General features: G+C 41.3%; 1 protein-coding gene across 4 annotated transcripts; it reads right to left on the bottom strand.

Annotated features, from left to right (window-relative positions):
* TRIM38 (tripartite motif containing 38) lies at nt 1403-16336 on the bottom strand. Of its 4 annotated transcripts, XM_005696762.3 has the most exons (8): nt 16197-16336; nt 16037-16071; nt 14311-14739; nt 11472-11567; nt 9455-9685; nt 8511-8533; nt 8303-8415; nt 1403-2570 (listed from the first exon to the last, which is right to left on the bottom strand). In XM_005696762.3, the coding sequence occupies exons 3-8, from the start codon at nt 14707-14709 to the stop codon at nt 2050-2052; spliced, it is 1383 nt and encodes a 460-aa protein (XP_005696819.1). In that variant the 5' UTR covers nt 14710-14739; nt 16037-16071; nt 16197-16336; the 3' UTR covers nt 1403-2049. The 4 variants fall into 4 exon arrangements, with proteins under 4 accessions (XP_005696819.1, XP_005696817.1, XP_017894697.1 ...); XM_005696760.3 differs by lacking the exon at nt 16037-16071 and having other exon boundaries at nt 16197-16325; XM_018039208.1 differs by lacking the exon at nt 16037-16071 and having other exon boundaries at nt 14311-14854; nt 16197-16320.

Here is a 24328-nt window from a genome sequence, read left to right as displayed (position 1 = left end):
TATCACAAAAGGTGGAAAAGGCTGTCTCAAGTGCATTACGGACCTGTTTCCCACTTTGAGCGCTTGCTGCCGTTTCCTGGATGTCCATGGAGTCTCAGGTTTGTCTGAAGCTCATTTGGTGAAGCTTTATCCACCCACACCATTCCCTCTTCAGTTGAAGTTTTCCTCCTGGGATGTTAATTCCCTAATACTTCCTATCTGCCAAGCTGGTGATTGAAATGAGCTCACCCAGCTTCAGAAAAGGCAGATATGGAAAAGACTACTCTGATCCTAGAACATATGCTCAAAGGCTCTTGGGTCAGAATGACCTTCGCATTATCTAGGACCAAAGAGAAGGCTACTGTATATGAAAGGTGAGAAGTGGAAGAGCAGACTATTACTCCAGGAAGGCAAGGTCTGTGGGCCAGAATCTGCCTTCTAGGCCATTGTGAGGAATTTGAACTTTACATGAGAACAGACACTGCGTCATCTGGACTGTTTCTGTGTCTCTGCTTCTCTCAGTTGCTGTCCTGTTACTCCTCTCTTTCCTGTGTCTCTGGTCTGCTGCTGCAGCACCACATACACTTCACATACCTAACACCTCATGCAATCACAGGGCATGGGTTATCGAACAGGTATGAGGAAGGGGCACCAGAGGACATTTCTTCTTTTGTTTCTTGGCTAAATATGTACCAAATGCTGCCCACAGATTCTGCCTGCTATGAGAGGGTTTTCCAGACTGACGTGAGACATTGGGTTGGGTGGGTGTGGGAGCCACATTCCCTGTAGCTCTCTGATGAATCTTGCTCAGAATTCTAACAAGGTGGAGCTAAGCTGCCCAAGTTCATTACTGCCTCATCAAGGTGGACAAGGAGGAATGTGGCTTTGGACAAGTTCTGGCTAATCACATTAAAGCAGAAGGTTGTAGGGTAAGTAGTAAAAGATAGCTCTTGAATGCTTGCCCTTTCCTCTAGTTCCGTGTCTCTCTTTCCATCTTAAAGCTTGGAATGCAGGTGTGATGGCTGGAGCTTTAAAAACTGCCTTGGATCCTAGGGATAGTGCGAGGGTTGCTGGAAGGCTTGGCAATTTCATGGAGTTGCCATACCAGCCCTAGACCAGATTTCCTGTACTTCCACATCTGGACTGCTTCTTCATGAGAGAGAGAACTTGTTTCAGTCACTGTCCATTTGGGTTTTCTATTCTACAGAACTTAACTGAATCTTCAGGGGCACAGTGAGTTGCTGTCTTTAGAAAAAATGCAACCATAAAACCATCTGCTCTTTGTTTTCCTTGTTTCCCTAAATATTAATAGGCATTCTGTAACTTTCTGAATTACATTTTTATGTATTAGTCTGTTTAGCTTTTCTTTCTGCTTCTTAAGTCAGTTAGGTCATTTAGTTTCTTTTGAAAAAGGCATTTAATTAAGATTTTCAATTTTATTTGCACATAATTCTTTAAATTGCTCTCAAAATTATTATTCCAGTTTGTGCTCTTTCATGTTTCTATTTTTTTATGTGTTCTCCTTTTTATTAGAGCAGCCAGTGGTTTATCTAATATAGTATCATTCTTAACCTGAAAGGACTAGTAGGACTTATTTTTCTTTCTATAACTTGCCAGCATCAAAATCAACTTCTAATTTTATCTTTATTATCCTTATAGTTTCCAAATATTTATTTTGTTAATTAAATTTATTTACTTGAATGTTTATTTTCATCATCATTTTTTCTTGTTCAGCAATATAAGTGTTTAAGGATATAGAATTTTCTCTGGAAAAAAGCACTCTACTCTAGAAATCAAAGCTCTAAATCCATTGAAGAGGGATGGAGAGGACCAAGCAAAATCATTGCTATTATCTTGCTTTCCCCCAGTTCAGTGTGACCCTTTGGGGTATTTTTATAGTCATTATAGCCATTTATTCAATGCAAATTTATTAACTATGCACTAAAAGCCCAGCACTGTTCTAGGTACAAGGAAATAGCAGTGAAGAAAAGAGACCACATTTCTGTGCTCATGAGATTTAGATTATACTTGTATACTAGTTAAACCAAGGAGGAGACTTTGGTCTGTCCCTTACTCATCTGGGGGAGGCAGGAACAAAGGAGAATACAGATAGACCTGGAAATAGGGCCGGAGAGTGTCAGAGAAGGAGGCCTTCGGGAAGGTGAAGATGTGAGAGCCAGTGGTCATATTATAAAAGGACACAACTCCAGCCTCAAAGTCCAGAAAAATCCCCACAACCAGGGGCTTCTCTGTCAGTTGAATGGAAGTTAGGGGAGAGGTAAGCGCTACATAGCCTTCCTTGCACCGTCTGATGGCCCAGAATCCAGACTGAGGCGTCTGCGGCATGACAGTGTCCCTCTGGACATTTTCCATACAGACTCCTAAATCCCACCCAGTTCCTTCTCCCACATCTACTTCAAAGTAATGTTTCCCTGAAGTGAAGGCTTCACAGCCCAGGATACAGGGCAAGGCACTAAATCTCCTAGAAGAATTATCAAGCTTCTCCTGAGGGCATCCACGAATCACTTGTCTCCGATCCTCAGACAGAATTAGTTCATAATGAGCTGTATCTGGATCCAGAGTCACGCTGACTGCAAACAAAAATAAGGACATGATTTTTGTAGCTGAGAGCACAGTTTATTTTAAATAATACCAGTCTGTGTTCAGATCCAAGCATTGTTTCTTACTAGGTGTCATGAGCTTAGCCTTAGTTCATTCTCTAAGCCTCAGTTTTGTTAAATATAAAGTGGAAATCATCATATCTGTCACCAAGATAAGTGCCCAATAATAATGATAACATCATCATCTACAACATCATCACCATCTTAGTCACTCAGAGAAGCCAAGGGGCAAGACTAACCATAGTTAACATGATTAACTGTCCTCTCCAAAGTCCTTCCTCTCTCTTGGAGGACTTCTAGGAATCATGGAATATTAAAGCATAAATGAGCCCTTCCTCTTCTCTACTTAATTACCATTTATACTGAGGATCAGACAAGGAAAATGATACAACTGATGTCATAGCTTGTTATTGGAAATCCCAGAATTTTACCCAGGCTTCAGGACATACACCTCAGCTCTTCTTTCTTGTTTCAGGTAATATCCTATAGGGATTATACAGAATAATATACCTGACTAGAGTCAAGTAAGACAGAAAAAGGTATGATAAACTAAATTGTGATACTGACCAGCAGTGCAATTTTAAAAATGAAAAGTGGTAGTAGGGTGTTCCAGCAAGAGAGTTAAGAAACTACTCTGTTACTGGGTTAAACACTGATCAGTTGGATTGTGGTAATAAGGGAAATCAAGCATTAGGAAACACTTCCTGTGCTGGATGTTCTCCCTTTGCTCCTCCAGATCACTCTCTACCCTTCTCCAGCCTGCTCCATGTCCAGGAAGGGTAACCCCTCTGGACCTCAACAAGGCTCCCTTCCCTCTGACTGCTGTTTGGTTAAGCCAATGGGAAGGACTAGAGGAGACCGTAGGGCAAAAAGAAGCAGAATTAGAAGTATTTAGTGCCCCAAGTCCCTCCCCACTGGCTGTGATTTGGAGAGTCTGTGTTTGGTCACAGTCTCCTTTAGCTACAGCTCCCACCATCTGCTACTGAAACCCTGGGAAGGTGATGACTTCCTACCTATTCCTAGCCTTGGGTTGCTTCACTGTTTCTTGTTAGCAGTAAAATCCTCATCTTTGTAAATATCCCTTTATTAACTCTGTTCAGTGAGTCTTTATTATGAGCCAGACTCACAAAGTTTAGGGCTTCAATTAATATTCCCGGGATGATCCAGGAAAATCAAGCCGAGAAAATCGAATTTTTACAGGTTAGTAATATCACCTGAAAGACGGTTGACTACTGAGCTTTTGGGAAATCAGTCACAGACCTTGGTAGTGGTTGTTCCTGTTATTTGTCATTGATAAATTGAGGGGGAACTGAATAAGGGTTCATTATCCTTATCGGAAACCCCTGGGGCCAAATGGGTTTTGAAATTCAGAATATTTTTGATGTTATAAAGGCAAGAAATACAAATGTTCTAATTAGACCCCTGGTAGAGTCTAAGGTGGGCTTCCCTCATAGCTCAGTTGGTAAAGAATCCACCTGCACTGCAGGAGACTCCGGTGCGGTTGCTGGGTTGGGAAGATCTCCTGGAGAAGGGATAGGCTACCCACTCCAGTATTCTTCGGCTTCCTGTGGCTCAGCTGGTAAAGAATGCTCCTGCAATGCAGGAGACCTTGGTTCGATCCCCAGGTTGGGGAGATCCTCTGAAGAAGGGAAAGGCTACCCACTCCAGTATTCTGGCCTGAAGAATTCCATGGACTGTATAGTCTAATGGGTCTCCAGAGTCGGACACGACTGAGTGAACTTCACTTTGACTTTCACTTTTCAAAGTCTAAGGCAGTGTCTTGTAATCTAATGCATCAATATATCTGCGGTAAAGCAGAAATTCAAGCTAAGCAGGATAAATAAAGAGTTTAAATTGTCCTATTTCAGTTCAGTTCAGGTTTCGTCATGATGTCACTCAGACAAAAAGGTAGCCTTCCATGATTCTGCCTCTTGGTGTTCATCTGTTCAGTTCAGTTCAATTGCTCAGTTGTGTCCAACTCTTTTTGACCCCATGGACTGCAGCATGCCAGGCCTCCCTGTCCATTAACAACTCCTGGAGTTTACTCAAACTCATGTCCATTGAGTCGGTGATGCTATCCAACTGTCTCATCCTCTTTCGTGCCCTTCTCCTCCTGCCTTCGATTTTTCCTAGCATCAGGGTTTTTTCCAAGGAGTCAGTTCTTTGCATCAAGTGGCCAAAGTATTGGAGTTTCAGCTTCAGCATCAGTCCTTCCAATGAATATTCAGGACTGATTTCCGTTAGGATGGACTGGCTGGACCTCCTTGCAGTCCAAGGGACTCTCAATATTCTCCAACACCACAGTTTAAAAGCATCAGTTCTTCGGTGCTCAGCTTTCTTTATAGTTGAACTCTCACATCCATAAATGACTACTGGAAAAACCATAGCTTTGACTAGACAGACCTTTGTTGGCAAAGTAATATCTCTGCTTTTTAATATGCTGTCTAGGTTGGTCATAACTTTTCTTCCAAGGAGCAAGTGTCTTTCAATTTCATGGCTGCAGTCACCATCTGCAGTGATTTTGGAGCCCAAAAAATACAGTCTGTCACTTTTCACTGTTTCCCCATCTATTTGCCATGAAGTGATGGGACCAGATGCCATGATCTTAGTTTTCTGAATGTTGAGTTTTAAGCCAACTTTTTCACTCTCATCTTTCACTTTCATCAAGAGGCTCCTTAGTTCTTCACTTTCTGCCATAAGGGTTATGTTATCTGCATATCTGAGGTTACTGATATTTTTCCCAGAAATCTTGATTCCAGCTTGTGTTTCATCCAGTCCAGCATTTCTCATGATGTACTCTGCATATAAGTTAAATAAACAGGGTGACAATATAGAGCCTTGAAATACCCCTTTCCCGATTTGGAACCAGTCTGTTGTTCCATGTCCAGTTCTAACTGTTCTTCTTGACCTGCATACAGATTTCTCAGGAGGCAGGTATTGAGGTCTAGTATTCTCATCTCTAATTTTCCACAGTTTGTTGTGACCCACACAAAGTCTTTGGCGTAGTCAATAAAGCAGAAGTAGATGCTTTTCTGGAACTCTCTTGTTTTTTCAATGATCCAGCGGATGTTGGCAGTTTGACCTCTGGTTCCTCTGCCTTTGCTAAATCCAGCTTGAATATCTGGAAGTCCACAGTTCATGTATTGTTGAAGCCTGGCTTGGAGAATTTTGAGCATTATTTTGCTAGTGTGTGAGATGAGTGCAGTTGTGCAGTAGTTTGAACATTCTTTGGCATTGCCTTTCTTTGGGCTTGGAATGAAAACTGACCTTTTATGGTCCTGTGGCCACTGCTGAGTTTTCCAAATTTGCTGGCATATTGAGTGCAGCACTTTCACAGTATCATCTTTTAGGATTTGAAATAGCTCAACTGGAATTCCATCACCTCCACTAGCTTTGTTCATAGTGATGCTTCCTAAGGCCCACTTGACTTCACATTCTAGGATGTCCGGCTCTAGGTGAGTGATCACACCATCTTGATTATCTGGGTCATGAAGATCTTTTTTTGTATAGTTCTTCTCTGGATTCTTGCCACCTCCTCTTAATATCTTCTGTTTCTGTTAGGTCCATACCATGTCTGTCCTTTATTGTGCCCATCTTTGCATGAAATGTTCCCTTGGTATTTCTAGTTTTCTTGAAGAGTCTCTAGTCTTTCCTGTTCTGTTGTTTTCCTGTATTGCTTTGCATTGATCACTGAGGAAGGCTTTCTTATCTCTCCTGCTATTCTTTGGAACTCTGCATTCAGATGGGTATATTTTTCCTATTCTCCTTTGCCTTTCCCTTCTCTTCTTTTCACAGCTATTTGTAAGGCCTCCTGAGACAACCATTTTGCCTTTTTACCTTTCCTTTTCATGGGGATGACCTTGATCACTGCCTCCTATACAATATCATGAAACTCCATCCATAGTTCTTCAGGCACTCTGTCTATCAGATCTAATCCCTTGAATCTATTTGTCACTTCCACTGTATAATCGTTAGGGATTTGATTTAGGTCATAGCTAAATTGTCTAGTGATTTTCCCTACTTTCTTCAATTTAAGTCTGAATTTGGCAATAAGGAGTTCATGATTTTTGCCACAGCCAGCTCCCAGTCTTATTTTTGCTGACTGTATAGAGCTTCTCCATCTTTGGCTGCAAAGAATATAATCAATCTGATTTCTATATTCATCCATGTATAGAGTCTTCTGTTGTGTTGTTGGAAGAGGATATTTGCCATGACCAGTGTATTCTTTTGGCAGAACTCTGTTAGCCTTTGCCCTGCTTCATTCTGTACTCCAAGGCCAAATTTGCCCATTACTCCAGGTATTTATTGACTTCCTACTCTTGCATTCCAATCTCCTGTAATGAAAAGGACATCTTTTTTGGGTTTTAGTTCTAGAAGTTCTTGTAGGTCTTCATAGAACCATTCAACTTCAGTTTCTTCAGCATTACTGGTAGGGGTATAGATTTGGATTACTGTGATATTGAATGGTTTGCTTTGGAAACGAACAGAGATCATTCTGTCGTTTTTGAGATTGCATCCAAGTACTGCAGTTCAGACTCTTTTGTCAACTGTGATGGCTACTCCATTTCTTCTAAGAGATTCTTGCCCACGGTAGTAGATATAATGATCATCTGAGTTAAATTCACCCATTCCAGTCCATTTTAGTTTGCTGATTCCTAAAATGTCAGTGTTCACTCTTGCCATCTCTTGTTTGACCACTTCCAATTTGCCTTGATTCATGGACCTAACATTCCAGGTTCCTATGCCATATTGCTCTTTACAGCATCGGACTTTACTTCCATCACCAGTCACATCCACAGCTGGGTGTTGTTTTTGCTTTGACTCCATCTCTTCATTCTTTCTGGAGTTTTTTTCTCCACTGATCTCCAGTAGCATATTGGGCACCTACCAGCCTGGGGAGTTCATCTTTCAGTGTCCTACCTTTTTGCCTTTTCATACTGTCCATGAGGTTCTCAAGGCAAGAATACTGAAGTGGTTTGCCATTCTCTTCTCCAGTGGACCACATTTTGTCAGAACTCTCCACCATGACCCATTCATCTTGGGTGGCCCTAGATGACATGGCTCATAGTTTCATTACCCTCATTAGTGTTCATACTCTCATGGAATTCCTTCCCTTTGATTGTGAGCAGGACCTGTGAATTGTTTCCGACCTGTAGGCTATGGCAATAATGATGAGATGTGACTATATTTCACTCTATAAGCCTCTCTCTTTCTGGCAGACTTGCTCTAGGGACTCTCTCTCTCTGTAGCTTACTTTGAAGAAATAATTGGCCAAGGTGGAGGCCCAAGTGCAAGCAGCTGAAGGGTGGCTTCTAGAATCCAAAGCAGCCTCCAGCCAGCAGTCAGCAACAAGCCAGGGCCCTAAGTGCCAAACCCAAAAGAAATAAATTCTGCCAACAACCTGAGTGAGCTTATAAGAGAATTCTTTCCCAGTTTCACTTCCAGATAAGAACACAGCCAGGCCAACACCTTAGCTGCAGCCTCGTGAGACCCTAAGCAAAGGACCCAACTGGGTCTGCACAGATAACCAGTATCCCATGTCCCTGTCTAAGCACTGGAGAAAACTAACAAGGGAGAATGAGAGCTACACTAAAGATACCTGAATAACCTCTCTGGCTGTGAGCCTGCCTGGGGACAGGTGATGAACTTCATTACCACTTAAGGTCCCGTCTATCTGTAGCATTTAGGGCTTCTTCACATACCTTGATGTCTCCTTAACATTTTCTTTACATCAAAGTAAAGCTCAGAAACATTGCACACAGTATGAAGGTCCAAAGAGAGGGCCTCTGGTTGTTCTAGCTTCACAGCCCAACTCCTAGAATAAGCAGAAACCAAGATTTCTTCAGTGTAAATTCCATTTAGCTCTGTATACCCACACCTCTTTCCCTCCTGAACTCATATAGGACTCACCTGCTCAAAGTATCTTTCACATCCTATGAAGAGACAAAGACAAAAGATAAGTGTGGGAACATCAATATTTCATGGGACTTGGCATGTGAGGCTAATACTCCTTCCAAAGAAGTAAAAAGACTAATCCTGGACTTAGATATTGATGAATACCTAGAGATGATGATTTCCATCCTGGCCCCATGGAATGGTCAGCATATCAGGGTGTTTACTTTCCTTGCTATGTGGAAGAAGGCCAGGAGCTTTGTCCCATGCTCCTTCTGGAAAGACTTGCTTTCAGTGACCTCATTTCCTTCAGAGTGAGCCCATATTAGAGACACTTATTGCAAAGGTCCAAAGTAGTGAACCCAGGCTTAAGCCCTGAGACTGGGCCACTATGGTGGTAGCAGCAGGTATCACATGGTGGTGGGGCATCGAACTACATTCTCATCCTTACAGGGTGACCCCTAGTTCTGTTAGTAGGAACAGGATAAAACAGCTACAGTCATAGTTTAGTTTATTGTAATGGGCTGGATTCAAAAGAGCTCTGGAGGGCTCTACAAGCAAATCAAGGAAAAAGTAATCACTCATTTTGACTGCCCCACTTTGTCACCCATCAGTCATCTGAAGGGGTATTTCAGCAGACACTTTCACAGTCAGAGTTTTGTAAACATGGTACAGAAATAAATGGTAGCCAAAGTTGTCCCATGGTTCCATTTAGCCAAGGAGCCCACCATAGCCATATTATTTCTAATTCACCTAAAGGCACTCTATAGACTGGTAGGGGCCACCTTGCAAATATTGATGTGTATCTAAAAGGAACATTAAATTTAAATTCCCTACACTAATGTGCCATTTTTGAGTGAAACAGGCAAGCCTCACCAAGCTTCCCATGGTTCCTCACCATTCTCCTGCTGAAAGGTCAAGAACAAATACCTTCCCTCCTTACTCCAAGTGCATGGTCTTACCTGAAGCAATTTCTGGGCTGAGCACTGACATTTATTCTCTAGCTCCAGGATGTGGCTCTGGAGTTCATGGTTCTTCTGTTCAAGGTTGGCCTCATTGTCCCTCAGTCTCCTCAGAGTTTGCTCTTTTTCTTTCTCCAGTTTCCATAGATAAGACTTCTCTTCCTCATGAAGGAAGCTCTGGAGAGTCTTAAAGTCAGACTGGATTTTTTGTTTCCGAACCTCTATCTTCTCCTTGAGTTAGGAAAAGTGGAAACAAACCAAATGCCCATTGATGGATGAACTGATATGAAATCTATAGATAAGTGGAATACTATTCAGTCTTAAAAAGGAATGGCATTCTGATATATGCTTCAATATGGATGAATCTTAAAGATATTATATTAAGTGAAGTAAACCAGAAAAAAAGAGCAAATATTTTATGATTCCAGTTATATGAGGTACCTAAAATTGTCAAATTCATAGAGACAGAAAGTAGAGTAGAGGTTACCAGGAGCTGGGAGGAGGAAGGAATGGAACTGTACACATACAAATAGTTAAACAGGACATTTTGTTATGTATATTTTAATACATACACACACAAAAGTAAGTTTGCTCAGCTACCATAAGATTATTTTCCCATGACTCATTCAAGCTGGAAAATTGTCCCACTGTAGAGTCATGCCTGGAAGGCAGATATTCAGATGTGGGACAGGTTATCACAATTCTCTAGAGTCACACTATTTCCTTATTCAGCCAACATGCAAAAGAGATGGGCAGGAGTGATAAATAATTTAATCATGGGACTAGAACCAAGATCAAAAATTTTATCAGTTAAAAGGATAAAAATGAGTTTTTATTTGAGATGTAAAAAGGTAGCTCTGAGTCTGAGAGGATTTCTTGAAACAAAAGCTTATAGTGAACATCACCAAGGCTGGACTTTAAGGCACCCAAGCTAACAGGAGAGTGTCCATTATTCTCAACAGCAGGAGGTCTGGGTAGCACACTTTTGTCATAGTTAACTATGAAATAGTCATCCGCCAACCTGGGTCCATGTACTCAACCTTACGTGTAAGAGTAACAGAAACCACAAGATACAGCTTGTCAGACTCAGCTTTCATTTGGGGTGAGAGAAGAATTGCAATCTCCATGGATGATTTCTCAATTCATACAGTGTTTCGATGGCTGTGATGTGGTTGAAGGGTCACTGATGGTCAAGATCCTCCCCACTGCCTAAGATCCCAGAAATGAGAGAGGTAAGAGTATCCTCTGAGAGCTTAAGTTTAACAACCATACCTAAAGGATTGGAGCAGAGAGGTGGGAAGGTTGGAAGAGGCCTCTGAAAGAGGCAAAATGCCTAACTGGCCTGTGGGATTTGTCTGCAAGTTGATGAATTACATAAATATTCTGTAAAGAGATGCATCTCTGATCAGGGGGAGGCTGGTCAGCCATGAAAATAGTCTTATAGACCTGAGAGTCTGCAGTACTAAGTGTGTAGGTTCTTGGAGCACTTGGATCTTCCTTATAATCCAAGCAGATTTCCTTCATCAGCTTCATGAGCTTCAGTAATATGAATCTCATCCTGGAGTGATTCTATTTTCTTAGCAGTCACAAGGGTTGATTTCTGAACTCGTAAGGCTGAGAGCCACAGCCTGTACTGTGGTACATGTGCCCTGTACTGCAGTACGCATGCCACAGCAATAAGGTTAATAAGGCCTTCAAATCAGGAAGGTACTTTGAGATATTAAGAACTGAAACTTAGTGAAGAGTGACTCTAGGTAAAGGAACATACCAGTTCTGCTTCTCCTGACTGAGGTTTCAGAATCCTAGCCAACTACTACTAAAAGGTTGAAGGGGTTGGAGATAAATTCTCATAGATTTTAGACAACGAGGGGCATAAAAACAGTAGTTTCTTCTTTGGATTTTGTCTGTTTGGTCTGATTTAGTGACAATAAGCTTTCACTATGCTTTGCCCAATCACCCCCTATATCTAAGCTCTAGGATGGAAAATAGCCTGAGACCAATAAGCCCAAATTCTTACATTCCATTTGGTTATTTGCTCTGCTGTGAACACCTTCAGGTTCATACATTCCTCTTCCAGTTGCCTCAAATTTGTCACAGCTTGCTGGAGCTTTTCCTGAAGGAAAAATTGAGTGAATAAAGTCTATTCAACAATTCTTCATTAGCCACCTAAGGGGCAGCCCAGCCCTCCAAGACTATTAGAATAAAACTGAATATGCATTGAGTCCTCACACTTTGCCAGGAAGCATGCCAAGGACTGTGTTTTGCTGTTGTTGTTCAGTCACTAAGTCGTGTCCCACTCTTTGCGACCTCATGGACTATAGGCTGCCAGGCTCCTCTGGAAATCCAAGGGGTTTCCCAGGTGAAATTACTGGAGTTGGTTACCATTTGCTTCTCCAGGGGAACTTCCCAACCCAAAGATCAAACTGCATCTCCTGCATTGGCAGGCGGATTCTTTACCACTGAGCCATCAGGGAAGCCCAAGGGTTGTATATGCAGTAACATATTTGATTCCCTTGGCAACCCTGAGCAGTTAGTAGGATTTTTAACATCATTTCTGTGCTGCAGAAACAGGCTTAGAAAGGGAATAAATAACTTGCCCAAAGGGCTGTAACTGGTGGGTGGTTGGACTGTGATTCCAGTTCATCTGCTGACCCAGAGTCTGAGCTATATCCACCACCACTAACCGTCTTGCCAAGGAAATGCTGCACATAAAACAAGATAATAATCACCTAAAAATATTTTATTTAATAATGTACTGATCCAAACAGAACTAACGCCAAAGTGTTTGGCACACAGGGAACTTTGTACGTATTATGGTGAGTCAAGAAGGAAAGATTAGGCTGCCAGCCAAAGTTATTAGAAACAGTTAATGGAGGAGGGCGGCTCTGAGGCCTTTTGAAAAATGGTATCATGAAACTAAATGGTTTCAAGTGACTTAGTATCCATATCAAGCTTTTAGGTTATTTTTCAAGACAGTGTCTCACATTTTTATGGAAAGCAAGTTTAAGCTAAATCAAATTGCTAGCTGTGATCAATACTAAAAGAATCGGCTCCTGTCCTAAACCCAGTAAGTATACTCATTAATTCTTGCATGCTGTCAAGAAAGGGCTCTGCAGAACTTGTTAGCAAGTCAGTACTGCAGTTGCTATGTGCTAAATTCTATTCTAAGCTTTACATGTATTGTGTCCTTAAGCCTTATAACAACCTGCTGAGCATGTATGTTGGGGAGGAAGGAAACTACTCTTATCCCCATTCACAGTTAGGGAAACCAGGGCATGAAGACATTAAATAACTTGCTCAAAGCAGATTTCAAACTAAGCAGTCTAACTCTCTAGGCTTAGAATCATCACCCCATGGTGCTTCTTTTACTACTTGGTGGGAAAATAATTCCAATGGGAATATCCCCATTACAGCAATTAACTGCTCCCTGGAGTTTAAGGAAGAGCTGCCATGTGCTGAGTGGTGGTCAGTATTGGCATACACTGATGGAGGACTCAGAACCTTAATAGAAGATCACCTCCAACTCATGGAAGAGGGGGACAAGGAGCTCACACTGGGGACAATAATTTTCTCAAATCTAGGCAGGACAGAGAAGGAATAGGTAGCAAGACTATATGCCCACTAGGTTCCATGATTGCAAAGGTCAGTCTTCCTTTACATAATTTTTTAAAAATGGTTTTGTCTTTTTATTGGAATATAATTGCTTTACAATGTTGTCAGTTTCTGCTGTACAAAACCATGAATCAGCCATTTGTATATATATATATATCCCCTCCTTTTTGGGCATCCCTTCCACCGCCACCGCCCCCTCCATTCCATCTGTCTAGGTCATCATCACAGAGCACAGAGCTGAGCTCTCTGTGCTATATAGCACCTTCTTGCTAGCTTTCTGTTTTACACATTAGTACTGTACTCACTCAAAATGTGAGTACATGCTTTGAGTGAGAAACTCAGGAGTTGCTCAAAACCTCACTCTCTGCTTTATCCTTGATGACCAATCACTTCCAAATCCTTCCACTCACACTCTTTCCTGAATCTGGCTTAGAACTGATCTCTTTCCACTTCTCACAGGAATAATCTGAATTTTACTACTTAGTATTCCTTTCATTGTATCAGTACCAGAATGTTCTTTTCATTGTTAGCCCGATCTTTCACTCTGCAAAATGAAAATCCCTCCATGGCCAGGACTACTCTGGGCTAGGATGCAGACCTGATTTTCATTCCCGTAACATCACCTGCCTCCCCTGCATACCCCCTGGCCTAGTCATAGCAAGTCAGGTATGCTCCCATGGCTGTGCTTTTGCACATGTGGTCCCCTCTGTCTGGAATGTCCTCTCCCTTCTCCATACTTCTACTAATATATTTGGTTAATTTTTATGTATTCTTCAAGAGTCATTCTTGGGAAGATTCCTTAGTTACTACTCCACACCCCTTAGTGCTCTGCTCCACCATCCAAATCAGGGGACTCCAGGCAGCCTGTTTGCTGATTTGTCTTTCCTATTAGACTGTAAGACATCTAAGGTGGTGTGTCTTTGACCCCTGTGTTTTCAGACTCTTTCCCATGGTCTTGCATATTGTTGTTTCTCAAATTACACACACGGTATGAAGCAATAAAACATGCAGGTGTGCACATGGCATTCTAAAGCAGGGAGGAGTTCATCAGAGCCAGAAAAGATAGGGACAAAAGTAACCTTTGGGACTTGATTTAGTGAGGACCCATCATTCTTACTTTTCAGATGAATGACAGGATGTAAGATTTCAGGATCCTAATCTTGGGTTTCAGGCCAAAGAATCTCAGGTCTCAGGGGGCAATATGAGGCCAAGTACTCGCCGAAGCCCTGTGGGCCACCACTCACCCTGTAGCCTTGGCATGCTTCTTCCACCAGAGCTGTGGCATGCCCTTTGTGCTGGGCTCCACGATCACAGAGCCAGCAGATAAGCTGGCCCTCGTCTTCACAGAACAGGTGGAGCTTCTCTCCATGTTCCTCACATGACATTTCCTGGTCCATCTCCTTGATGACTTCGATGAGATTTCCCAGCTGCTTGTTGGGCCGGAGGCTCTCCATGTTAAATGGTGCTCGACACTGGGGACAGGAGAATGTCTTCAGCCATGGTTGCATCTGGTAGAGGTTCTCAAAGAAGCTCACTATGCACTCGTGGCAGTAGCTGTGTCCACAGCTGATGCTCACTGCGTTAGTCATCAGGTGCAGGCAGATGGAGCAGGTGGCTTCCTCCCTCATCTTCTTTGAGGCCATGGTTTCTCCTGTAAAGCTCCAATATTGAATCTAGACACAGAGATGAAGTAATCAGAATTTTCCCACAGTGATGGACATTTACCTCTCCTGAGTCTCTGTGCAATGCACTGGTTGCCACTGGTTTCAACAGGTCATGGAGTCTGCTCTAGAGAGAGAAGAAATAGGTTGGAATTTAGACGATGCATTGAATGTAGCTGTGTTGTGGAATATGGTCAAGACTATTACATGTGGCCACTTTAATTACAATTAAATAGAATTTAAAATTCTGTTTCTCGCACCTCTTAGCCATATTTAAATTGCTTAATAGCTGCAGGTGATTGGTAGCTATATGAAAGCCCAGATGGAGAACATTCCATCATTGTGAAGTTTTCACTGAGAGAGGGAGAGAAACCAAGCTGACTTCCTCAACCAAAGCTGCAGCAAGAGAGAGAACTCAGTGAGGGACTGTTAAAGTCTTTCTCCCTCTAATGAACATCAAGAATAATTAGTACCAGAATTGTTTCTTTGTAAGTGGTAGTAACACTTAGGTAAAGGGGTGGTCTATTAAGGATTTGATTGAGACAATCAAATTTGACTCTAATTAAACCCTCACTCCTGCCCCACAAAGAACAAAAGACACCATAATAAAGTCCCTAGTGGAAACCTAACTGGATGATAATGAAAGCAAAAAAGACAACCAGAAGAACAAGTAAAGAAAGCAACTTCTTTTCCCCGCTCCCTGACCTGAGGAATAAAGAGCTGGGAAGAGAAGGGGGGCAGAACTCCTTGACAGCTAGGGAGGTGACTATCTCTTCTCCAAGCAGGACCTGTGTCTCAGGAGAAGTTCAGAGTGACTGGAACACAGGGAGTTTGCAGAATCCAGGATAGGGGAAGGTGAGAAGCAGATGGGAAAGGAGGGCCTCTCAACCCTGAGGGCTTAACCCCTAGGGACCTGACAACCAATAGACAAAGGAGTCGACCCTCTCACCCACAGCTTAGAGTGCTTTGGGAACCTGGCTCAGTTCCCTGCTTCCTCATTCCTGGGAGTTTGTCGGGGAGGGCAGCAGAGGATGAAGGAAGTTGAGAGTGGCCTTTCCTTTGAACTGACAGGGCCAGAATCAAAAGCAAGGATTCAGCTAAAGTTACTGGATAGGCTATGTCCCTCTAATAACCAGGACCAGTCTCTTGGATCCAAAGAGAATTTCTTCTGGAGATTTCTGTTCTTTGGCAGGTTATCTCCCCCAAGCGATACACTAGGCTCCTCTCTGCCACTGGTGCTGTGCTCCTAGGGAAGGAGGACCTCCCCTCCTCTGAGCCCCCAGGGCGCCTGTCCTGGACCTTCACTCACCTCACCTTCTGTACTTCAGAGATTTAACATGGAGTCTGGCGAAAAAGAAAGCAGACCCTGTGTGAGAGCCATGAAACAAAGACCCGGCTACCCCATCCCCTCCTCCAACACACATCTCCTATCCCTCCGTGGAGAAAACATGAGAAAACATGGGTCTGACCTTTTCCACTCCCTTCTCGACACAGCAGACAGTCACATACTCGCGCTAGTTCCCTCCGTAGCTGCTGGTTCCTGAGGTCTGGGTGAGGAAGTTAACTACAAACAAAAGTGAAACTACTTCAGAAGGCGGGGCCCTATAAGATCGGGGAGGAAACTGGTGAAATGGCCGGTATCTTTGGCACTCAGCTTGTGCTGAAAGGGAGGGGAGATGGTAGGAAGAATATTTTTCTTTTACAGCAATAAAAAGAAGGAACAAACTAATAATTTTGTTTTGATAACCCAAGTGATATGAAATTCACCCCGAATATGTATAAAAATTGGCCTCTTGTTACAACTTACCAGGGTCTATTTCTCTCTTTTTCTTTTCTTTGCACCCTCCTCAGCACCAGAGTTCTCAGAGCTCTTTCAGATTCCAGGAGGTGAAATGGGTTTACTTCTAGTTCACCTTTATTACCCTTTGGGATCTCAGTTTTATTGGTGGTAGTGGAGGTGTCTTCTTTTAGACATATCACCTTTGCAGGATCTGGGCTTTGATTTTAGACTATCTTTATTTTCTAATGTGAACAGTTTAAGCTATACATTTCCCTGTAGGCACTGTTTAGTTGCCTCTCACAAAGTTATATATGCCTTATTCTATAGTTCAAATATATTATAATTTTTATTATGATTATTACATGGTAGATTAATTTAGAAGCATGTTGCTTAATTTCCACAAATTGGGGGCTTATGTGATCTTAGTTCCCTGACCAGGGTTGGAACCCAGGCCCTGGCAGTGAAAGCACTGGAATCCTAACTGCTGGACTGCCAGGGAATTCCCAAGAAAACATATGCTATTTGATTTAAATTCCTCTAACTTTATTGACTTGTATAGTGGCCTAGAATATGTCTATCATTATGACTATAACCATATGTACTTGAAAAGAATGTGGATGCAGATATTCAGTATAATTCAGTATAATGTTCTTTAAATACCAATTTGTTCAAGATGATAGATAGGGTTTTTCAGTCTTACGTGACTTTTTAGATGTTTTATCTAGTTATTATATCACTACTGAAAGAAAGATATTAAAATCTCCAACTAGGATTATAGAATTGCTTATTTTTTCCCTTTAATTCTTTCCATTTTTGCATCATGTATTTTGAAGGCTTGTCATTAAGCTCATACACATTTATGATTACGTTTTCTTGATGGAAAAACGGACCCTTTTATCAGTACAGAATGGTACTCTTTATCTCTGGAAATGCTTCTGTCTTAAACTCTATTTTTTATTAATATAGACACTCCATTCTTTTTATGCTTACTGTTTGCACAAGTGTGACGTGTTAGTCGTTCAGTCGTCAGTCGTGTCCTACTCTTTGAGAACCTGTGGACTATAGCCCATCAGGCTCCTCTGTCCATGGAATTCTCCAGGCAAGAATACTGGAGTGGGCAGCCATTCCCTTCTCCAGGGAATCTTTCCAACCCAAGGATTGAACCCTGGTCTCTGCATTGCAAGCAGATTCTTTACCATCTGAGCTACCAGCGATGCCCTTACTGCTTGCATAATACCTGTTTTTCTATACATTTATTTAAGACTTATTTGTGTTTTTGTATTTTAGGTGTTTTTCTTCTAGCTAATATATGTTCAGTTCTGGCTCTTTTTAAATCCATTCTACTAATCTTTGCCTTTTAATTGGAGTATTTAAACAATTAACATTTAATATTAACCTTTATTCTTCTTCCCTTACTGTACTGGCTAGGACCTCCCAATAGTGAATATAAACTGAAATAGTTGGCATCCTAGTTTTATTTCTAATCTGGGGGGAAGGACAGAGGTGGAAAAAACTTTTGATAATTTGTCATTTCATATATTTATTGTTATTACTGTTTTCTTTTACATTTAAAAATATCATTACATTAATGTATTAATAGGATAAGAATAGTTTCTAGGAAAATATCACACAACATCTGTCAATTTTGCTTCTATCTTTCTTTCACATTTTATATAAGCTACAAAAGGAAGACATTATTTAAAGTAGACATTGGTTCAATTCCTGAGTCAGGAAGATCTCCTGGAAAAGGACATGCCAACCCACTCCAGTATTCTTGCCTGGAGAATCCCATGGACAGAGGAGCCTGGTGGGCTACAGTCCATGGGATCACAAAGAGTCAGACACAACTGAAGTGACTTAGCATACACACTCATTAAATATTTTACCAGTTTTCTTAGTGCCTTACCTGTTTATATGTTTACCAGTAGATGGCACTCTCACATTTATGTCCCCATGGCTTTGCCTTTATGAAAGCATAACTACTTCTTGGACGTTACATTTTAAAAAATGTAAATTTAATTTGGCTCTTATAAATGATTTTAAATGATTCATGCTAACAATGACAATTAAATCCTGTCATTCAAAATGTAAGCATTTATAAACATAATGAGCATTTATTGAACAGCTTTGTTAGTACTCTTGCCTGGAAAATCCCACGGATGGAGGAGCATGGTAGGCTACAGTCCATGGGTTTGCAAAGAGTCACACACGACTGAGCAACTTCACTTTCATTTTCTTTTTTATGGCAGACACTAGCCTGGATCCTAGGAATATATCAACTAAAAAAAAATTATTTCCTTTAAAAATGTCCAGAAAGTCAAAAAAATTTTTTTTAATTAATTATGTTCTAAATGTTATACAAGGTAAAAAAAAAAAAAGTATTGAGGCTGAGGAAGAAAAACAAAGAAGCAAAAACTCCTGGTAGAACTTCTGCAGAGGTGCTAACCTTTGAGCTATGTTCTGAAGAAGTGAAAGTTCACCAAGAGAAGGGAATTCAGGATTACAGAATGACTCTTGTAGAAAGATCAGGGTCATTAAAAATATTCCTTATTATGTAAATACAGTGAAGTTCCAGGACTGAGAGCATGGGCTTCATCAGGAGGGTTGGTTTCAAAGAAATCTGGGGATCTAGCAGAACTCATATCTGCTTCCTCCTCTCTCCTGTGCACATTTCCCTTATGCAGTGATTATATGGCTAGAAAAATTCAATACCTCCATTGATCCAGAGTGCTGGGGGAAGGTGAAGAATGAACCTGTTTGTTTGTTTTTTCTGAGCTAGGCTCTTCCTCTTTTTCACCCAATCTCCTTCCCTTGAAGGGGCCCAGACAGCCTAAGTCCAGATCCCAAGGACCTCTTAACTGCAGACAGAACCTGATTCCTTCCAGAGATAAACTAAAACCCTTCGCTAACTCTTAGCCACAGTCAAACTCAATCTCAGCGTCCCTTCCTGTAAGTCTCCACCCCTGGGAAAACTTCTCTACATTCTAACACCTTTCAGGGTCACAGAGGTGCCTAAAACAGTACGAGAGATAAAGGACAGAGATAAAGAGTGGTCTCCATAAGGACATGAGACCAGAGATAGGCTCACTGCTGGACGTCTGGAGCTGATATTAGACTATATGGCTCATGGGTATTTAGTTATTGCTGCAAACTGAATTGCTAGCAACTTAGTGGCTTCAAACAATGCATATTTATTCTTATCCAGTGTTTGTAAGTGAGTTCAGGCATGGCTTAGCTGGGTTCTCTGCTTCAGGGTCTCACCTGGCTACAGTTCAGGTGTCGGATAAACCTAAACTCTCGTCAGAAGTATAATGGGGGAGATATCTACTTCCAAGCTCCCTTGAGTTATTGGCAAAAATCCAACAAAAATCCTTGTAGATGAAGAATTGAAGGTTTAAATTTCTTTGTGGAGGCTGCCTCAGCTCCAATAGTCTCCTAGTTTCTGCCTTTGTAGGGGTTTCCTAATATAACCACCTGCTTCCTCTAAGCCAACAAAAGAGAAAGAGAGCAAACATGTTACAAGATGGAGGATAATATAGCATATAACATAATACACTCATGGAAATGAAATCCCGTCACCTGTGCCATATTCTGTTGGTTGGAAGCAAATCCCAGGTCACTCACACTCAAGGAACACGAGGAGACAGGGATCACCAAGGTCATCTTAGAGTCTAACACATGATGAAATAGGCGGCAGATCAATCTTTGACTGATGACATTCAGGGCTATAGCCCTTAGAAAGATAGAGTCCTGAGGGGGGCAGGGGGGCAAACACAGACTAAGGCTGATGACTGGGACCTCAGTCAAGCTGCCCACAGGATCAGAGACCAGATTTGAGATAATCAGAATACTGTTCATAGGGCAGGAAACTTAGAATGCTAGGGCAAGACCTGGAGTGGTTCTGGAACAGGAACCTTAAAATGCAGATGAAGGCAACATAGCTTAAGCTTAGCCCTGAGGGAGACGCAGGAGGGAAGAGAGAGATTGAGAAGGAGACATAAATAAAAACACTGTCTTTTGATTTGCACACCAAAATTTCAAAATTTAAGATTATAGACCTAAAAGAGAGGAGTCAGACTCAACAAATGGAACATGAATTTACTTTAAGAGAAAATAATTTCAAAGTCAGACAACGATAACTATGTTTGGACTGCTTAAGGAAATAAATGAAATATTACCTTTTAATTAAAATCACCAGGAAATTATGAAACTGAAATACGTAGAAATTAAATAAGAAAGGTTGACTATTTTTAAAACTTAGGATTCCTAGGGAAACTATGGGTATTGAAAAAAGAAACTTTATTGCTAATAAATTTTTGACTATTATTCTTGCAATAAATTATAGATGAAATACAGTGGAAGAGTATAAGAGCATTTCTTTCTACATAAAGAAGTCTAGTGGGCAACAATCCATGAGCTCACAAAGAATCAGACATGACTGAGCGACTGACAAAGTAGCAATGGGCCAGCATGGGAACTGGTATCATCTGGAAGCCTGATATAAATGCTAAACCTCAGGCCCACTCCAGACTCACTGAGGTATTTAACAGTTTAATAAGTTCCCTGTGTAATTCATATGCATGTTAAATTTAAGAAGTGGTATTTTAGGACAGTGGAAGAAAATTTTTTAAGAGATTTGTTCAGAACACAGAACAGAAAGACAAAGAAAACCATACATATTGAACACATAAATGTGTGTACATGTACATACACACAGACAAATGTGTGCATATATATATTCACACACACACACAGTTCTATATGCATCGACTATAACTGTTGCTTTTTTTTTTTAGTCACCGTTTTGTTTAGTGTTACAGGTTTCTTTTAGCATCTCACTGGTTACCCAAACCAGATAACCAAAGTTAACAGTCTGGTCTGGCTCATAGAATCTCATACAAAAATACTCAGAGAGTTTTCTTGGATAAATAAATTAGAAATTGGATAAATAAAAAATTTAGAAAAAGTGAATCCCTTTCTATGTGTTCTACATTTGCTTTACTCATTTAAAATTGCATGACATTGTTCAAAAGCTTCCGGGTCAAATGATACAGATGCAACTCATTCTTTTAAGCTGTTGCTTAATTTTCTATGATAAGGCTGCATCACAGTGTATTCTGTTAGTCCCACTGATATGCATTTAGGCTATTTCCAGTTTGTCCTTCCATCTTTTCTTCTTCTAGTTGGATTTTTACTGAAATCTGTCTATTAATTCACAGAGGATTAATATATTTATGATATTAAGTTCTCCTACCCAATCATATAGTATATAGTGCCATTTAGCCAGATCTTGTTTTATGTCTTTTAGTACAATTTTATTGTTTTCCTCCTTTGAATCATACTGTCCGTGTTCAAATAATTCCTTAAAAATTTAGAGTTTTTATTACTATGGAATATTAAAAGTCTCTTTCAATTTCTATTCTTGGCTAGTTATTTCTGCTGCTGCTGCTGCTGCTATGGAGAAGGCAATGGCACCCCACTCCAGTACTCTTGCCTGGAAAATCCCATGGACAGAGGAGCCTAGTAGGCTGCAGTCCATGGGGTCGAAAGCAATTGATTTTTTTTTAATGTTTGTCATGTTTCCAGTTAGTTGACCAAATTTCCTTCATGCCTGTGTACTTTAATCCCCAGTGATGTTAAACAATTCTAATTCACCTCACCACATCTCTATGACCTTGTTCTTTCTGGAAGATCCTTCCTCTATATTATTCCTGGATCTTTCACACCACTCGTGAGGACGAACCACAGACTACCTCCTCCAGGAGGCCTTCCTCTGACACCCTTGTGTTGACAGGGGTCCTTATTTGTTGTCTCCTAGTGCTTTGTGCACACTTTTAAAAAATATAATTTTATTTATTTATTTTTATTTTGGGCTGTGCTGGGTCTTCGGGGCCGCTTGGGTTTTCTCTGGTTGTAGAGAGTGGGGGCTACTCTCTAGTTGTGGCGCGCAGGCTTACTGTGGTGGCTTCCCTTGTTGCGGAGCATGAGCTCTAGAGCAAGAGGGCTCCAGTAGTTTCCGCATACGGGCTTCAGTGGTTGCGGTTTCCCAGCCCTGCAGCACAGGCTCAGTAGTTGTGCTCGGGCTTATTTGTTCCACGGCCTGTAGGATCTTCTCTGGTCAGGGATCAAACCTGTGTCTCTTGCATTCCCTAAGTCACCAGGGAAGCCCTTTGTGGACACATGTATTGGTTTTTATTACTTTTCATCCCGGTTGTCTGTCTTTGTGTGTAGTCTGATTCTGGTCTTAAACAAACTGATATTCTTGGAAGCTAGCATCCTGTCCGGAACATATAAATTCTCAGAAAACAGTGTGGAATTGAACTTCTCTGACTAGAAACAGTCGGTAATGCCAGGCCAAAGAGACTTAACTTTTTAAGATTCTGATATTTTCTGCTACACTACTCTTGATATTTATAAATAAGTTGTAGGTACTTATTATGGTGCTCACTGAGCTGATTTACACTTTGTTATGTAAAAATCAAGATGGGGGCTAAGGAGTTTGAACCAGCTGCAGAAGTCTTGATTTTTAATGGCAAATGTGACTCAAGAATTCATCTGTTCAGTGAATTCAGTTCAGTTCAGTCGCTCAGTCGTGTCCAACTCTTTGCGACCCCATGAATTGCAGCACACCAGGCCTCCCTGTCCATCACCAACTCCCGGAGTTCACTCAAACTCACGTCCATCAAGTTGGTGATGCCATCCAGCCATCTCATCCTCTATCATCCCCTTTTCCTCCTCCCCATAATCCCTCCCAGCATCAGAGTCTTTTCCAATGAGTCAACTCTTCGCATGAGGTGAAGAGTACTGGAGGCCAAAGTACTGGAGTTTCATTCAGCTTTAGCATCATTCCTTCCAAAGAATACCCAGGGATGATCTCCTTTAGAATGGACTGGTTGGATCTCCTTGCAGTCCAAGGGACTCTCGAGAGTCTTTTCCAACACTACAGCTCAATAGCATCAATTCTTGGGCACTCAGCTTTCTTCACAGTCCAACTGTCACATCCATACATGACCACTGGAAAAACCATAGCCTTGACTAGACGGACCTTTGTTGGCAAAGTAATGTCTCTGCTTTTCAATTAATGTCTATTAAACATATACTGTAGACCAGATACTGTACCAAGAGCTATGGATATACCAGTTCTCAAAATACACAAGATTCCTTCAGGGAGCTTTCAAAATCCAACTATAGGATTAAATTTAAACAAAATATGAAGCTTGAAAAATATATTTTTAATCTTACTGTGGCACTGGACATTGTTGAACACTCCTTCCTTACCATATTTAGTCCTTTTTTGGCAGATCCAGTCTCAAATACTTTTTCCACAAGGGCTGCTACCAGGTCATGCTTTACAGCTGCAGGAAAGAAGGTACTGTTGTTTTAATTCTTCATGGGCTTCCGTCTATGGGGTTGCACAGAGTCGGACACGACTGAAGTGACTTAGCAGCAGCAGCAGCTACTTATATACTTTTGAAAAGTAGACTGTGGTAGGCTGAGTAATGGCATCTGAAGATTTTCACATCCTAATCCCTGGAAACTGCGAATATGTTAACTTGTGTGGTAAAGGGGACTCTGCATATGCGATTAAGGGTTTTGAGACCTGAAGATAATCCAGTATTTTTCAAGTGAGCCCAATATAATTATCGATACAAGTTTCCTTATAAAGAGGGAGGTAGGAGGTCAGAGGTAGAAAGATTTGAAGATGTTATGCTGCTGCCTTTAAAGATGGAGGAAGCAGCCATGAGCCAAGGAAGCCAGATGACATGAAAAGCCACAAAAGGTTAAAAAAAAAAGAAAAAAAGATTCTCCCCTAAAGCCTCC

This window comes from Capra hircus, chromosome 23 (genome assembly GCF_001704415.2).
Source record: "Capra hircus breed San Clemente chromosome 23, ASM170441v1, whole genome shotgun sequence".
NCBI lineage: Eukaryota > Metazoa > Chordata > Mammalia > Artiodactyla > Bovidae > Capra > Capra hircus.
This window is presented reverse-complemented; position numbering and strand designations above follow the sequence as displayed.